Source organism: Cucumis sativus, chromosome 7, assembly GCF_000004075.3.
Source record: "Cucumis sativus cultivar 9930 chromosome 7, Cucumber_9930_V3, whole genome shotgun sequence".
NCBI classification, from domain to species: Eukaryota; Viridiplantae; Streptophyta; class Magnoliopsida; order Cucurbitales; family Cucurbitaceae; genus Cucumis; species Cucumis sativus.
Window position 1 is genome coordinate 12,550,982 of NC_026661.2, and position 18,244 is coordinate 12,569,225.

The 18,244-nt window shown below is 36.9% G+C and overlaps 1 protein-coding gene across 3 annotated transcripts; it reads left to right on the top strand.

Annotated features, from left to right (window-relative positions):
* The first annotated feature begins 2,076 nt into the window (after positions 1-2,076).
* Positions 2,077-17,863, top strand: LOC101218015 (SWI/SNF complex subunit SWI3D). 3 transcript variants are annotated; one of them, XM_031889090.1, is made up of 7 exons: positions 2,077-2,665; positions 4,311-4,831; positions 5,219-5,857; positions 6,570-6,736; positions 6,807-7,528; positions 15,833-15,983; positions 16,866-16,921. In XM_031889090.1, the coding sequence occupies exons 1-6, from the start codon at positions 2,209-2,211 to the stop codon at positions 15,979-15,981; spliced, it is 2,655 nt and encodes an 884-aa protein (XP_031744950.1). In that variant the 5' UTR covers positions 2,077-2,208; the 3' UTR covers positions 15,982-15,983; positions 16,866-16,921. The 3 variants fall into 3 exon arrangements, with proteins under 3 accessions (XP_031744950.1, XP_031744951.1, XP_004150410.1); XM_004150362.3 differs by lacking the exon at positions 15,833-15,983 and adding an exon at positions 17,156-17,863 and having other exon boundaries at positions 2,086-2,665; positions 16,866-17,053; XM_031889091.1 differs by lacking the exons at positions 15,833-15,983; positions 16,866-16,921 and adding an exon at positions 15,357-15,760 and having other exon boundaries at positions 2,078-2,665.
* The last annotated feature ends 381 nt before the right edge of the window (positions 17,864-18,244 follow it).

Below are 18,244 nucleotides of genomic sequence, written 5' to 3' on the forward strand. Positions count from 1 at the left end.
TTTGAATTAAATATATGGATTGCAATTTTTTTAAACATTTTTCTTTCTTTCATATTTTGGTGTTTTCCTAATGAACAATTAACCAACTATATTTTAGATAAATAAAATGAAAAACCAAAAAGAAATCGAAACTTTTAATTCCAAATGTTTCTCGACAAATTTTATCATTACATTCTTCTCCTTCTTCTTTTTTCTATTGTTGCTCTGTATTTTTTTACGTTACTAAAATTCTTAACGAAATCTCCTCCCTCATCTTAGTAGTCAATGGAATATCACTACATTTTTTCAATAATTCCACTTTCATTTCCTCTACAATTGAAGGATTATAAAAATAAAAAAAAAACAAATCTTCATTTTTTTTCTTAACTTTTTGTTCCACTGTTCTACTTCATACAATTGAAGGTTTTCGAGGGGCACAAAATTGTCATTGAAGTTGGTTGCGGAAGGTGGTTGTCGGAGTGGTCATCAAAATGATTGTTAGAGCCTAAAATTGATCATTATAGGTAGTCGTCTGAGTTATCATCGAAGCTCAAAGTTACATCAAAGTTGAAAATGTGAAAGTGGTCGTTTGACTTGGTTCCCCAAATGTAGCAATGGTAGTTGCCTACAGTGTCCAATTAAAGTAGTATTGAAAGCATTAGAAGAAATGGGGGTCATGGGTGAGTTGGTATAATATACCAACTAGGGTTGACAACGAGGTCAGGGCTAGGGATGACAAAAATCCCCTTGAGGTTGGCTCCTGCAAGCACCCGTCGTGTTTGGGGGAAAGGGAATCCCTAATTTGACTAGGGAGCTTATCCCATCTTTGTCTCCGACCTCAACTTGATTTTTTTCTATGAAATATAAATAGTTTATTTTTTTTAATTATTTTTTAAAGAAACCCTTATACATACATATGTACATACATAGATACGTATATATTTGTTATATTGGTTTTTTTCTACTTAAAATTTGGACTAGGAGCTAGTTTTGTTAGTTGTTTTTTTAATTTCGTCTAATAATTAAAATTTGTTAAAATATTTGTGATTATTTAAATTTATTTTAAATAAAAATAACTTTAGAAAAAAGAATGAGTGAAAATTTTTTCGTGTGAGACCTCATTCCCAAACATTCCCGTCGTGTTTGGGGAGTGCCCTTGTTCAGAGGCCCAACCTCGTTGCCAACCCTAGCCGGGGTGAGACACATACATTTATGTTTAATTTCTATCCCTGTCCCCACCTCATTCCTTGTTTTAGGGATCAAGGGCAAGGTCTCGAATCCTCATTCGAGAGTTGGGACTCATGAGAAAAAAATTGTTGGTTTCTTTATTTTTTTTATTGAAGTTTGAAATTTAAATTAGTATTTTTTTTAAATGGTAAATTTATAAAATGGTTAAGTTAATTTAATTCATAGTCTCTAAACTTTGTATCTTGTTATATTTTGATTACTAAATTTTTAAAAATATTTATTTTAGACCTTGAACTTAAAAAAACATATTTTGATTCTTGTCATTAAGATTAAGTGCTATAATGGTCACTTTAAAAAATGTAAGATTTAAATTTTCAATTAGAAGCTACTAAATTGATTTTTTTTTGTGTGAGAACTCAAAAAATCAAATTTCCTTTGAGATTTTAATTGTTACTATTTTGGCACAATAACATTATACTCGACTTTATCCACGTACAAATATTTTAGTATCTCATGTTTGAGATATTTTGTGATTCTTTGAGCTTTTTCTTCTTTCTGTCAAGAGTTGTGGTTCATTTTGAAAATATTTATGTATAATTTCTTAAAATCTATTTTGTATATGAGTGGTACATATTTTTTCTTACCAATATACCATTTGTATTTTAATTAATTTTTTTATTTTACTCGATGTTCTTTTATTTGGATGTATTCGTATATTATACGAGCTCAACTCAAAATATAAAGACTAAATTGGTAAGTACAAATATTTAAATACTAAATTTTCAATTAATAAAAGTTTAGAGACAAAAAAAAAAAAAAGTATTTTGAACCTTAATTAATTAAATATTTAACCTTGAGTAAAGTTTTGTAAAAAATGTATTTTGCATTTTCCCCTCCGTTTATGGAAGCAAAAAATTGGAATCGTAATTTCTCTATGTATCATGGAAGCAACAATATAATCAGCAACAATGGAGTTCTCAATATCAAACACTATCATCTTCTTCTTCCACTGAATCCACCAACCTCCAACCAAGTCCTCAAATGGAGGACAAGCGTCGCGACACCGCCAATATACCTTCCAATACTACCGATTCTCCCTCATCGGAGCCGCCTTCTTCTCGCCGTCGTGCTGGAGCTCACAAGCGAAAGGCTAGCGCTCTCGGTGCCTCTAACACCTTATCCGCTCCCTCCAAACGTGTTACTCGCGACAAATCTGCCCTTTCCCATCCTCCAAATCATAACGGCCCCTTCACCCGAGCTCGACTTGGCCCTAACAATGTCGCTGGAGCAGCATCGGCTGGAGGTCTTGCTCCCGGATCAGTTAAGGCGGACGGCTCTTTACTTCATTCCGAAGTTCAGCGTGGAGATGCGTTACTTTCTGCGGCGGAGGAATTGAACAAGGCGACTAGATTGGCGAATTTGGAGGCGTCTTTTGAAGTTGATTACGAAGCTATTAAATCCCGAGGTGCAAATGTTCATGTTGTTCCGAATCATTGTGGTGAGTTTTGGTTTACTCTTTTGCAAGATCCTGATTTGTGCAAATTATTGTAGGGGGTTTGTGGAAATGACCTCCATGGTGTAAAAAGGGTGTAATAGGGGGAATTTTTGAAGTAAGGGCTTGGTATTTATATGGCTTGAAGAAAAGCTTCCCAATTTTCTTTCTTGTAATTAGGAATCCAGTTTCTTAGCGATACATATCTAAAAGTACATTTGGCTTCGTTAATCTGTTTCGAAGGAAGTTTAGTGTATCTTTTCATTTGGTGAAGAATTTCTTAGCAAAACGTGGGTAGTTTAGGAAATGGTGAGGGAGAAATAACAGTTGAATGTTGAGCTCCTTCATTTCTGAAACTGTGATTGTATTGGAAGAAAATGCGACAAATTTAAGACTTCTGGAATCTGATAGTTTCCGGGTGATTGTGCAGAAGGATGGTTTAAACAACTGGAAAGGCACATTTCAATTTCATAACTTTCTAGCTCATTTGTGTTGGCTTTGTTCTATTCCTCATCTAGTAGAAAACCTTTTAAATGTCAAAATTATATTATGGTTTCAAAAGCCATGCTGCTTCTGATGAATGCGTGCAAACATTATACTGTCGTCTATTCAGTGTATTATCACGTAAAGAGCTTAGAGTGAAGGAGAAAATTTAGGGTTGGGGGCTTTGGTGTTTAAGTACCTTGAACTTTCAAATTATTAATTAATTTTTTTATGTGTAATTTTATTTTGTAATTCAATGGCGTATGTTGCTTGCCTCAGTTGTCTGTGTCATGGAAGTCCAATGGACCAATGCATTTTTGCATTAACCTCAAGATGTAAGCTTTCAACATTGCAAATTTATTTGTCCTCAGCTAGTCATTTATGCAGCATGGCAGCCTAATAGTATAGCTGCTCTACAGTACTCAGATTCCTATTTAATGGTGCATTAGGGTTCCAAATTGATTTGTGTGGGGGTTGAGAGTTCCAAATTAAGCATGATTACCTTGTGGATAACCATCTGATATGTGAAATAATTAGATCTCTGCTGTCTTGAATTGGTAGACAGAACTTCTTGATGGCCTAAAGAGGGAGTCAAGCATTATTTTCTGTTTTCCATTCTTCTGGCTGGCCTTCTATTTCTTGTGAATGGTTTGTTTCTTAACATCTTAATTATCTAGAATATGTAACGGGAGAAGTTATCTGGTTGGCCTAGTGCTACCTTAGAATAACCGGCCATGCAATAAGTTTAATTCTTCCATGCTTGACAGAATTTATTTTCTTCCTTTCTGGTTCCTTAAACGAGTTTAATCCAACGCTTTCTTTCTGTAAGTTTAATTAGTAAAGAGAGTACTGAATGATATAATATTAAATTCTTCTTTGCTCATAAGCTTAAGCTTTTGGATCAGTCGGTGATTTAAGATGGTATTAGAGCAAATGGTCCAGGAAACGTCCGTCTTGTTTCAAAACCTTGCATTGTTTTTTCTTCCTCAATTAAAATTGATTTATACTTCTGGTGCATTTGTCATAGCTCACAAGTGTGGAGAGTGTTAAATGATATAATAATAAATTCGTCTTCACCCATAAACTTAAGCTTGGGTTGATTGATAATTTAAGAGAGAGAATGAGAGATCTATAAATTTGTTGATTATTGATTAATCTTTATTTTCAGGTTGGTTTTCATGGACAAAAGTCCACCCAATTGAGGAACGCACATTGTCTACTTTTTTCAGTGGAAAGGCTGCCAATCGAAGTCCAGATATTTATATTGAGATACGTAACTGGATTATGAAAAAATTCCATGCAAATCCTAGTACACAGATTGAATCAAAAGATTTATCCGAACTGGAAGTTGGAGAACTGGATGCTAGGCAGGAGGTGATGGAGTTTCTAGAACATTGGGGTTTGATTAATTTTCACCCTTTCCCAGCCACAGATTCAATTTCAACAAATGATGTTAATGATGAAAATCAAAAGGATTCTTTGGTTGAGAAGTTGTTTCACTTTGAAACATTAGAATCCTGCCCATCTGTTGTCCCAAAAATTAATGCCACCACTGCGGCTCCTCCTAGATTGCTTCGAGAATCTACAATTTCTGAAGAGATTGTGAGGCCTGAGGGTCCATCTGTTGAGTACCACTGTAACTCGTGCTCTGCTGATTGCTCTCGCAAACGTTACCACTGCCAGAAGCGGGTTGGTTTTCCTCTTGTTTTGTTTGTTTTTTTTTTTAAATAAGAAATAAAGGAATTTTATTAACAAGCAAGGAACAGCCTGAGGGGAAGGAGATAAGAATGCCCCTTTGGCCCTTCCCATAAAATGCTAGTGAGTATCAACCTTCTGATCTAGAATTTCAAAAAGGAATCTTTATGTCCCTGACATCATGCAGAACTCAGCGGCAGTTTGGTTTTCAATTCGAAATTCCTTTCTTTAAACAATTCATTGTTAAAGTATCAAACACCAATTTTAGAATCACATGGATGCAAAATCATGACATTAAATTTCATCAGTTGCCTGATAAGTCAAAAGTTACATATATACATATTTAAATACATATCAACTAATAATATTCATCTTTGACAGGCAGATTTTGATTTATGTTCGGAGTGCTTTAACAATGGGAAATTTGATTCTGATATGTCTTCATCAGATTTTATTCTCATGGAGTCTGCTGGGGTTCCTGGTGCTAGTGGAGGTAAGTGGACAGATCAGGAAACTCTCCTCCTCCTTGAGGCTTTAGAGCTTTATAAGGAAAACTGGAATGAAATTGCAGAACATGTGGCCACCAAAACAAAAGCCCAATGCATATTGCACTTCATTCAAATGCCAATTGAGGATACCTTTCTTGAATCGGAGGGTAATGTCGAAGTTGGTGGAAAAGAAACTATTGCTCCACCTTTAATTGAAAATGATTCATCAGTTCCTTCTGATATCACTGAATCTGTGGATAATAAGGCTACTGGAAAAGAGGCTTCGAGTGTAGAAAATGCGAGCAGCAAGGAAGATACAGGTGAGGTAAAAGTTGGGCAGGATAATCCAAAATTAGAGGATGTCGAAGGAAAAGCTTCACTAGTTAAGTCTGAATCAAAAGATGATGATGAGAAGGTTTCTGAAGACATTGCCTTGAATGCTTTGAGGGAGGCATTTGAAGCCATTGGTTATGTATTAACCCCTGAGCACTCACTTTCATTTGCTGATGTAGGGAACCCTGTCATGGCACTGGTAAGTGGAAATTTAGGACACAAGAACTAATGAAATAGGTAGGCATCCTAATTTTTTTGGTTGGTCTTGATTGTTTTTTATCCGTTGGTACATTTCAAACCAACTATAGTAGATTTTCTTTTGTCCTTTGTCATTTTCTCTGATCAATATATGGTAATTTCATTGTTGCTCTGAATCAGTTTAGGATTAAGTCTAATGGTTTCAAAGTTTCTCACTTTCCATTAAAAAACAATCTAAAAGAAAAAACCAGTATTGAGGTTTGTGCAGCAAACCAAAACCTATAAGATGACCGGACTGCAAAGGAGCAATTTAAGGTTCACATTGTATGAAATTTTCTACTTTGCTTGGAGGTGTATGCTAACTTTGTCAATTCTAGTCTCTTGCTATTGTTTTCCTTTTCTTCTTATATATTCAATTCAAATTTTCTTCCCTAGAAAGTGAAGGTTTATCAGCCTACCTTAGCATTCTAGAATTTTAATTTGTCATCTGTGTTTGTAGATGAACCAAGTTTTGGTAGTTACGAGTTCTCGTTCATTGGCTTCTGTCGTTGCTCAGGATTACCTTCTGTTTAGTTATTATAATACTTATCATATTTATAGATGGAGCAGAAATGCTGAATCCTGTACTCTTTCTCCCTTTCCTGGAATTAACACTCCTTCAAATCATAAATTTCATTCCTGAATGTTGAACTATTTAAATATTTGCTTTTCAGGCTGCATTCCTTGCACGCTTAGTTGGATCAGATGTTGCCAGTGCATCAGCCCGTTTTTCTTTGAAAAGCACATCTCAGAAATCTCCCAGTTTAGAACTGGCTACAAGGCACTGCTTTATTTTAGAAGATCCACCGGATGACAAGAAGGCACAAGATAATTTAGAGAGGTACATGAGACAACTTGTCATGCCTTTTTCAGTTTGTTTCTGTTCTTTGATCCCACTGATTCTTTTGCAGCGTCGACAATGTGGAAGCTCAGAAAAATGATAAGGAACAGAGTGCAAAACAGAGTGAAGACAATTCTACTTCAATCTTAGATGATAGAGCCTTATCAACTAATAACAGTAATAACAAAAGTGGGGAATCTGTGACAAAGGAAACAACGGAGAATGGAAATTCTTCAGATGCTATTAGAGAACACGATCCAATCACCAATCATGGTTCAGATACGTCTAGTAATTTGAAAGAATTGGGAGAAAAAGAATTGTTGAAGGATGAAAAGACAGGCATTGTGAAGGAATCTGAAAATTTAGAATCAAAATTGACATCAAATCCAGTTGAAACGTCGGGAGAAGGAACTACTGGTGAAAAACCATTAGAATCAACGATGTCATCAAATGATGTACATATGTCAGATTTGCAGCATGCTGAAAGATCTGAGATTCAGAAACAAGTTCCGCCTCATTCTGCCAAAATATCAAAAGAATTAGATGATGAGACAAAACGTTTATCATCTGGGGATGAGCTTCAACCAATAAGTTCTGCTAATTCTGTGAAAGAAGCCTCAAACGATGTAGCTATGGTGTCCGATTCTCATGATAAGAATGAGGCTGGACAAACTGAAACACCTAAATCTTTGGTTAACGAGGGAGCAATCAAGGTCTCTGATTCTTTGCCCTCAGAAGAGAATGAGAGTTCAGAACCTGTCAAACCAAATTCAGTTGTTGAAAGAAGAGCAGGTACGTGTCCCGTTCTAATTTTGTATTTTTGGACCTTCCACCAGTTCAGGTTACATTTTTCAATATTTTCTTTTAAGAGAAACATTTAATCAATATTTCATTGATGAATGGAATTACAAAAGAGCACCATCTTCCATGAAAGATTACATCAGACTATTCAACAAGATGATAAAAGAGCGGTGATGTTGTAATTACAAAAATAAGAAGTGAGTTTATACCAAGAGAGATGTAACAAAATGTGATCAAAGAATAAAATGAAGTCCATATCCATGTCCTAGAAGATGCGATGATTCCTCTCATTCCAGATGAACCAAAGAAGGCCTTTGATGATGAAGAATAAAATCTATCCGTCCTTTTTAAATGGATAACCGCATAGGAAGCATATTCAAGAGGGTGAAGGGGTCGTTTGGGAAAACCAATGGGTAATCAAAAGTGTTCAGTACTTGGTTCCAGAACAACTGAGCATACTCACAAAAAACCAGGATGTGCATAAGGGGTTTGCAGCTTTTATGGCATAAAACACACCAACTCGGGGAAGAAACAATCCAGGGATCTGTTTTTTTATCAGGGTGTCGGTTGTATTGACGCTGCCATGGCCAACTTCCCACTGAAAAAACCGAAACATTTTTGGTATAGGACCCCTCCATATATTTTTGTAGAAGGCAGCATGGTGGGTGTTCCCCTCAGAGGCAAGATAATGAGATAGAGATTTAGAAGAAAACTGACTAGATTTATCAAGAATCCATTTCCAAGTGTCCTCAATCATAGGTCTTGACGGAGGTGCAGCAAATTGGATAAAATAGACCACTCAATAATTTCAGCTTCATTTAGGTTAGGCCTCAAACCAAGGTCCCAATCCTTGTCTTCACTCTTCCAACAATGAGCAATGGTCACCCAAGGATGCCCACTCATCATTGCCAATGATATTGACAATATTTTGATGAAGAAGCTCCACCTTTTCAACAATATGTTTCCAATGGCCTTTAAATTGATTTAGATAGCTACAGCGAGGCTGAACAGAAGATCCTTATTTAGCATCAAGAACGTGTCTCCATAAAGCCCTCCTTTCGATATGATATCTCCAAATCCATTAGTGAAATTGTTCAAGGCTTTTCAAATCTTGCTCATCCCAAGAGAATGGGGAATACAAGTTATTTCCTATTGATTTTGATTTGTTTTTAGGAACTTTCTCAAATACTTTGATGTATGTTTCTGGGGTAAAAAAAGATCATCAAGAACTGCAATAGGAATGCAGGACTTTTTGTTAAGTTTCCTACTAATACTAAACTCGGATGTCCAATGTCTTTATGCCAAATTCATTTTGTCTGAGCTCTAGAAGAAAATCTTGTTCATTACAGGCATGATAGACCTTTATCTACCTGATCTCCTGCCCCAGTAATCTGAGTAATTCAAGTGGTTAAGGCTTATGCCTTAATCAAAAGGTTAGAGATACTTCATCTTCAGATGTTTGGTTGAACTAATTTTTTTTTTTGAATAATAATAAAAATTTCCATACTCCTTAGACTGTTCTGTTTGATTTTTTGTGATTAGTTCCATCCTCTATCATTTCCTATAAAAAAATAAAAATTTAAAACAAAAGCAAAATGGATTTCCTATCTGCCTGCTAATAGGAAGATTCTTTCCTCCAGATTTGACCATGCTTGTAGGCAAGAGAACCGAGTTTGATCATTGTGCATAGTTCTTAGTTCAAATTGGAAATAGCCTTTGGCTAGTTGTAAATTCTTATCCTTCTTCTTATTTTCAGGAGTAAGGTGCGCAAGGTTTCTGTGGTTTGCTTGGACATTCCTCCATGAAAAAATTTGTAGTGGTCATGAATTGTGGAACTGAATAAACAAGTGTGCTGACTAAAAAGATTTGGATATTGGGGAAAAAATTGTGTAATTTAAGGGTCCAAGGTGTTTAGACCAGAGATGCTTGAAATGAAAGCAGAATTGGGAAAGGTTGCATATCAGAGAAGGATTGTTCAAATAAAATGTTCAAGTGTTAAAGTTTAACCTTAATGGTTCAAACACATGAAGTTAACTCAAATCTTTCCACAATATTTTCAGTGAAGGAAGAGTCGGAAATGGATTAGTAAATGATCAGAAACGATGGATCTTATGTTGAATCTCTAGAAGAATTTCATCGAATGTTTTTCTTGGAAATCTTTCTTTGAATTCATGTTTAGGGAGGAACGTTAACTGGACTACTGGAGACTTTTAGGGAAATTATCTCAAGATAAGCACGACTTGTTTATCATTTAAGAGACAGCATTAAGAGGGTTCATGGGAATCCATTCATAGCATTTAGAAAGGTCGTTTTTATGGAGGTATCTTCATTGTATGCAAGTCACTACCTTCCTAGCATGAGACTCATGGATCATAGAATTTATTCCTTCACTTCCATAAATGTGATTATGGTCCTTCGAGGTATAGGGAGAGGGATTGTTTCTAGGAGGAGCTAGATGTCGGCTTGGTCGGTGCGTTTAGTGCTGGTGTTTAGTCAGTGGTTATGATTTCACAAGGCTTCCCACTGAAGAGTCCAATGAAGGCAGATTCTCTAGATCTATCTAGGCAAGACTTCCGTTGATGAGTCATGAGTGTGACTTATTGGATCCCACTTATGAATAAAATTTTTTGCATGGCTTATCATGCGTTCCATTGCAGTTTGCTGCAGCTGAATATGATATTGTTATCCGAACAGTGTGTAATTTTTGTTTCATGGATTTATGCAATTTATCCAAGGATCACTTTGGTCTGTTTCACTTTCTTTTTGGTGCATATCGGCTGGGACCCTTGTCCTAGATTTAAAATTTTGATTAACAGTCTTTCTCGGTGGTGGTTGAATGATGTTGGAGGAAAGTGGGACTCTTTTTTACCTCAAAACAGAACAATAGTAACAATAGTTGCTAAAGAGATCTTCAAAACTGAAACAAAGTTAGAAACTACCCTGAATATAAGTCACACAAACCAACCAGTTTTCACACTTATAATCACACAATCCCAGATACATTCTAAAGGAAATATCCCAACTGGACAAAAAGAATAACCCTGGATCTTGAACGCTCTAGTTTTGAACAATTGAATCCCCCACCCCCACCTACCGACTCATTAAATGTCCTATTATTTCTTTCCAATAGAATATTCCATAATTAGTATTGGCTTAATCCACAGCTTATAGTTCTTCCCTTGATATAAGTTCCTCCTAATAACTGTTCCACATTTCCTTATAGTGAACTGTCAAAAACCTGAGATAACTTAGAAAATTCCAAATCTTTCTGCTGAAAGAATTTGAGAAAACAAATGAGAAGATGGGAAGGCTTTAAATTCATGAAAAGGCTTTCTTCCCTTAGGTCCTTATCGTGGGTATTAGAATGTGTCTCCTTCTTTAGTCAAACTTTCGTAAGCCATTGAGGAACAATAAGATTTTAATGGTGAGAAATCAAGTGCTGTCTAGGATGAAAAGATTGTAACCTTTCTTTCATAGAATTGCTAGATGCAAAACAAAACTTTGTTTATGGTTAATAATGATGTTTCAGTTAATGAGGTGGCCCCTTTCACTTTTGAGTTGCGGGATGGGTGCGTGAATATGGAGGAAACCTTTAGCTGTCTAGGGAGTTTTAGAAATTGGATAGTTTGGTGAATTATGGGAGCAAGAAAGGCCCTAAGGAGGTAGGGCCTTCTTTGTTAAAATGTTAAAAATGTCTCTTGGAATGTTAGAGGTTTGGTGGGTCAGATTGAAAGGAGGTTGGTTAAGGAGGTGCTCAGCCAAGAGTGTCAGAATATTGTCGTATTGATGGAAACTAAAAGAAGTCAGTTTTACTGGACTATTGCTAGTATTTGGAAGCACATGAGGGTGCAGTGGGAGGTTCTGGAAGCTGAGGGGTCGTCTTGAGGGATTCTTTTAATGTGGAATTTGAGATCATGTGTTGCCATGGAGGTGGCTAGGGGTAGACATGTTGCTTTTATGGATAGTGATAGTGAAGATTTTTTGGTTACTGGAGTCTACGGTCCCCTAAGAATCAGAGGAAGGGGGTTGTTTTAGGAGGAGTTAGGGGATCTTTATGGTTATTGTGGCTCGAGGTGGTGTGTGGCGGGAGACTTCAACACTGGTCCTCCAATGAAAAGGCTTCTGGTGGGAGAGTTAGTTGATCCTGAGAATGTTTAATAAGTTCACTGACGATAGTGGTCTTTTTTGTCCTTCTTTAGTTGGGGGTAAGTTTACTTGGAAAAATTGTAGGGCTGCGATGAGGATCAATAGGTTTCTCTTATCGGAGGATTAGATTGAGAGGTATGGTATCCCTAGGCAATCAAGAGGGTCGAGAATTGCTTCATATCATTGGCTTATCTTTCTGTCTTCCAGTTCTCTGAATTGGGGTCCATCTCCTTTTCGGTTTGAGAACCATAGGCTTGATCGCCCTTCTTTCAAAGCTAATATTTCAGCTTGATGGAATGTCCTTGTTCAAGGAAGATGGAAGGGCTATCGGTTTATGGAAAAGTTGAGAGTTTTAAAATGTCAGCTTAAAGGGTGGAATAGAGAGGTTTTTGGAGATATCAGGTTTAAAAAGAATAAGATTGTGGCTAGGATTGACAAGATTGATGCTCTGGAGTTGGAAGGTTCCTTGGATAATGCTATTAAGGAGGAGAGGTTTAGCTTAAAAGGGAACCTTGTTTAGTTGATTAGGAAGGAAAATGTGAGCTGAAACCAAAAGTCTAAAATCAAGTGGGCTAAGAATGGGAATTTTAATACTGGCTTTTTCCATAGAATGGTGAGTGGTAGAGAAACAAGGATCATATAGGCCTTTTGTTGTTAGGCAATGGCGAGAGTACAAGAGATGGTAAGGTGATTGAGGAGGAAACCATTAAGTTCTTCTCAAGCCTTTATAGTTTTGAAGTTAGGGCCAAGCTGTTCGTGGAAGGTATTGATTGGAGCCCTATCTTGAACAGAAAGGATGAGGATTTGGTGAGTCCTTTTACCATGGAAGAGATTAAGAAGGTTGTTTTTATGAAACCACTAATTCACCCAAAAGCTTAAGTTGGTGGTTGAAGACAAATTTAATTATATATCACCAACACTCCCTCACTTGTGGGCTTGAAATGTTTGAAAGGCCCAACAAGTGGAAATCGATTTTAATTGGGGAGGAAGCAACAATGCAGGGGCTTGAACACAGGACCTTTCTGGACCACCTGCTCTGATACCATATTAAACCACCAAATCACCCAAAAGCTTAAGCTGGTAGTTGAAGGCAAATTTAATTATATATCACGATGGGCTTAGGGATACCATACCTCTCAATCTAATCCATAATGATAAAGCCTTTTCAAGATCCCATGGAAGGATCGGTGAGTGGGGGAGTCTTCTCTTTGTTCCTTATTTCCGCATCTTTATCATTTATTCACTTCTAAAAACTGTATGATATCGGATCTTTTGGTCAGGTTCGATAACTATGTGTCCTTTTTTAGGTTCCACTACAATTTAACTAATAGAGAAACGATGGAGGTTGCCTCTTTTCTTTCTTTGGTTGAGGGGTGCAGTCTTATGGAGAGGAGGGACATTTGTGTTTAGAGTCCCAATACTAGTCAGGGGTGTTCGAGTAAGTCCTTTTTTATGTTGTTGGATCTCTCCCCTTCTAGGGAGTCTGTTTGTAGTTTGGTTTGGAGGACCAAGGTTCCTAAGAAAGTTAGATTTTTCATCTAGCAAGTTTTGTTGGGTCCGGTTAACACTGTGGATAAGGAGGAGGTCTACTCTTGTTGGGCCTTTTTATTGCTTGCTTTGTAGAATGGTGGAGGAAGACCTTGATCACCTTTTTGGGAATTGCCAGTATGCGTGTGCTTTGTAGAGTTTTTTTTTTTCTTCTGAAACGAAAACAAATTTCTTTATTAATTGATAAAAAGATACTAGCTCTAAGTACAAGAGAGTTATACAAGAGCTAAGCAATAAATAATGATCAGTAGTCGCACCCGGAGGTCTCAACTAGGTTTGACATCCTCCTTAATGACCCCATCATATCCAGAAGAACAAAAGCAAAAATGGGAAAACAAACTCAATACTAAGCCATGATAATGAATCTTTACTAGTTCATGACTAGTAAGGAGTTTAATACAAAGAGCAACCATAATAAAGGGAAGAGAGGGTATCAACAGAATAAAATGAAAGATGGAAAGATAAAAGCTATCCAGTTTAAGTTGAGATCTTGGATTGTGTACCTTCCAGAAAGTTTTGAGAGGGTGCACCAGGAAGAAGCATTTATGTGTGCTATATCAAAACGATCAAAACAGCCCATTGATTTATCATGAAAGACTCTTTGGTTCCTTTCAAACCAAATTTCTGCCTGGAGAGCTTTCACCACATTTTCTCAAAGTGGTGTGGCTTCTTTATGCAAGTTGGAACCTCTCAATAAGGTCTTCACATTATCTTTAAAATCTGCTCCAAACACCCAAGATAGATTAAATTCTTTAAACATGTTTTCCCAACAAGATGCCGATTATTTACGGAAAATGAATACGTGCAGTGGGTCTTCTTTATTTTGTAGACACAACGGGAAAATGGAGGGGGAGGCAGCCGTTAGGCAGTTTATGTTGCATAACTGAGGATAAATTCAAATTTCCCACCATCACAATCCAAAACAAAATATTCACTCTTCTCGAGCTGTCAAATTTCCAAATAGCTTTGTAGAGTGGTTTGTCCAGAAGGGAGGAAGGGGATAAGTGATGAGTAAGGGACTAGACTTTCTTGATTTTCTGAAGGGTTTTTATCTTCAATTTTTACTGAGAAGTGATTGGAATTTGATAGAACACTGATACAATGTTTCTATTTTATTGATATCTTCACAGAAATTACAATATAAAAGCAGTAAAAGAAAAGTAAAAGAACCCTAACCCTCTGCCCTTCCTCTCTTTCAAGGAATGTTGCAGCCCTAATTCTTCACCAAATTCTTCATGCCCTTCTTCCCTCTCCAACTTCCTATTTATAACCCTCTAACTACCAGCAAATCTAATTACCTTTATACCCCTACCCTATATTAGTCTAGGTATCTATCAGAATTCTACTATTTCCTCATTTTTTAGCAAACGACAAAAAATAACTGACCATGATACCAATGAAAAGTCCCAGTGATCAGCAACCGTGCCATTGGGGAGTATGGCAATTTTAAAAAGTCGAGGGAAGGCGGAATTAAAAGGAATCTCACTCTCCCATGGGTCTAGCCAAAAGGCTGTCCTACCATTTCCCAATCTAAAAGTTACTAAAACATCTATTTTCAGCCATGATCTGGAAATGCTGACCCAAGGGCTCCTCAAACATTTTCCTTCTTTGCATGCAGTGTGCCAATTAAAAGTATCTCTGTCATGTATGATTCTTACCACTTTACATCATAGAGAGTCTTCTTCCTCCAAGTATCTTCAGCCCCATTTAGCTAAAAGGGCCAAAAATTTTGCTTTGAAGCCTCCTAAACCGAGACCTCCTGTTTCCCATCGAACAAGTTGATTACTTTTGCTGCCTTTGTTCCCCTCCCAAAAGAAATTCCTTAGAATTCTTTCTAGTTTTGAAATGATTCCTTCAAGCATTAGAAAAGTAGACATGTAATAGGTGAGAAGGTTGGAGAGAACCAACTTACATAAGGTAGCTCTTCCCCCTCTTGATAGATTGAATCTTTTCTATTTATTTAGCTTTGCATGGGTTTTATGGAGCACTGGTTGCCAAAAAGAAGTTTGTTTAGGGTATCCTCCCAAAAGATAGACCGAGGTAGATAATGGGGAGATGATCTACCTTTCATTTCAAGATGGCAGCCATGGACAGCAACTCACTTTCATGAGGTTTTTCGTTGCAGGAGTTCCGTGTTAGCCATGATGGTTGGTCATAGGGGTGTTCGTGCGAGGATCAAGGAGTTCCTCTTCCATCCAGCCTTTAGAGAAAAGGGGTTTCTTATGGATCGTTGGGATGTGCGCTATTTTGTGGGACATTCTGGGGGAGAGGAACGATCGAGTGTTTCATGGTAGGGAAAGGGATAATAGTGAGGTTTGGTCTTTGATTAGATTTCATGTTTTTCTTTGGACTTCGATTTCTATGACCTTTTGTAATTATTCCATTAGTGACATTCTTCTTAGTTTGTTCCCCTTCTTTTAGTTGGGGGATTTTTTGGGCTGGTTTTTCTTGTATGCCCTTGTATTCCCTTGTATTACCTAGTATTCTTTCATTTTTTGCATAATGAAAGTTGATTTTCTCATCAAAAAATGGAGGAAACCCTTTAATCATCTGCTCCTCCATTGTGACTTTACCTTCTTGATTGTGGAATTTACATGGCAGGTAACTTGAGAATTTCTTTTTTCCTCCGTAAGAAGGTGGGTGTTTGGCGTGTGGAAGATACTCATGCAAAAGTTAAGATTGTTGGAAGATGTGCTTTTAGAGCTCTTTTGTGCACATTTGGTAGGAAAGTGATATGTGTTCCTTCATAAAGGTTCTCTTTTCTTTTTTTGGTAATCTTTTACATAATACGACGTCTTTTTAGATTTCTTTAGATACTCGTGGAGTACCTTTTTGGGTGCCCTAAACCCCTGGCCCCTTTTGTATTTCTTGTTTTCTTTTGGAATACAGCCCTCTTGTTTCTTATGAAAAAGAGTGATGGAGTAACTATTTAAGGGAAAAGCGGTGGAAAGTGAGGTTGTCAGCTTTTTCCTTCTTGGTTGCACCACCCCAAGTTTTTAGTCTTTTTGTGGATGGGTATAATGGTGGCCTATAAGTAGTACAAATAGTAGTTTGGAAAGGCCCTTTACTCTTGAAGAGATTAAGTAGACAGCGTTTAGTTTTTGAGGGATGTAAGGTGCTCAGTCAGACTTGATGACCACGTTTAAGAGTATTGGAAGACCATCAAGTTTTATCTTTTTAAAACATCGGGTGGATACTTTGGCAGACATCTATCTACTTCCCGCGAAAGAAAGATTTTCTATAGAAATTTTGAGGTGATCAATCTTGTGAATTGTCTTTATAAGATTATATATGGACCACAAAGTATTTGGACGTTATAATCAGGCTTGTTTTTTTGTGCTGAAGATGGTATAATTTCTTGTGTTTTTCTATCTTTTCTCTTTTTCCTGTTTTTCAGAGTATTTCTCGTCTGTTATATGCCACTTATTACACACCTCGATCCTATGAGTGCTGAATCTTTAAATGTGTGGGAAACACTCTTTACATTTTGTAGTGTTATCATACCTGATTTTCTGAAATTTTAGGATAACTCACTCAGTGAAATCATGAATTTTCATTTGTTAGGCTCGGCAAGAACAAGAAGTATATGAAAATGCATTCTTTATTTTAGCTTTATTTATTTGTTCTTTAACAGATGATAATCAAAGCAAGGACAATAAAGAAGAAAACTCCAACAGTACAGGTAAAAAAGAAGAAAAGATTGATAAGCTGAAGCGTGCTGCGGTTACAACACTGTCAGCAGCTGCAGTGAAGGCAAAAATACTGGCTAATCAGGAAGAGGACCAAATCCGTCAACTTGCCATGATCTTAATCGAAAAGCAGGTAACTCAATTGAAATCACCTCCCTTTCCAAACCATCGTTCCTTATTCTCATTTTCTAAAAACAATTTAAACGAAACTTAAAACTGCCCCCTCTTTTTGTAGCTGCACAAGTTGGAAAGCAAGTTAGCATTCTTCAACGAGATGGATAATGTGACATTGAGAGTGAGGGAGCAACTAGACAGGTCAAAGCAGAGGCTTTTCCAAGAACGTGCACAGATAATTGCCGCTCGACTCGGCTTACCTGCTTCATCATCCCGAGGTGTGGCACCGACGTTACCAGCGAATAGAATGGCCATGAACTTTCCAAACTCAGCCCCAAGGCCTCCAATGGGCATGACACCCCAAAGGCCACCGATTTCAGGACCGCCGGGTATGGCTCCTACTAACCCTAACCCCCAATATGCGACCACCAGTACAACAATTTCTGGGAGTTCAATTCGCCCTGCGAATCAGGACACACTTTCTTCTGTTGGGACCAAGTAAAACTCAACATTAGCTTGCAGGTTGAGATTGCAACCATTTTAATACAGTAGAATTCACTTCAGTTTACTGTGTAACCTATTTGATTTTATTGTTGTATTATATTCAATCAACTAGGAACATTTTGAAATTTGGAAGGAAAAGAAAAGCTAATGTAGTTCACCTGACTTTACAGTCCCTTCGTATTCTGACCAGCCCTCTGTCTCTTCTCCAAAATCTCTCTCACCACTTCAGTGGCTTTCGATTGGACATTTCGTAATATATTTATAGTAAAAACTTTGGAGAAATATGTTTTCTTTTTAGTTTAATAAAATGTGCTGTGTGGTCTCATCTCAGAAGTACATAATTTATGTCTGGATTATGTTTATGTTGAAAATATAGTTTGAAATTTTATTTGACCATCATGAGTTTGGACTGATGATAAATAAGGAAATGGATTTTATAAAGGGTCAAAAGAAGTGGATTTAATTTGTAGTGGTTAACCATTTAGGATATAGTATTCTACAAGTTAATCCATAATGGTTATTATTTACTTTGGACTTGATATTCTATCAGTTTGGTAAGGTCAAGATTTAGTATGCTACAAATTTTCTTACATGCGAATGGGTAACGCAAGTCCCCTGTGTTTGCAACTTTGTTTGTGTTTTAGTTTTGGATGAATTAAGAATTACCAATGTTATATTTATTTGAATAGTTTCAATTAGTTTTCTT

What these genes read in the sequence shown, in the direction of transcription:
- LOC101218015 (XM_004150362.3), top strand. Translation starts at nt 2,209, where the DNA reads ATGGAGGACAAGCGTCGCGACACCGCCAATATACCTTCCAATACTACC. An exon ending in GGAACCCTGTCATGGCACTG is followed by an intron (nt 5,858 to 6,569) that starts GTAAGTGGAAAT and finishes TTTGCTTTTCAG; the next exon opens with GCTGCATTCCTTGCACGCTT. An exon ending in AGTTGTTGAAAGAAGAGCAG is followed by an intron (nt 7,529 to 16,865) that starts GTACGTGTCCCG and finishes GTTCTTTAACAG; the next exon opens with ATGATAATCAAAGCAAGGAC.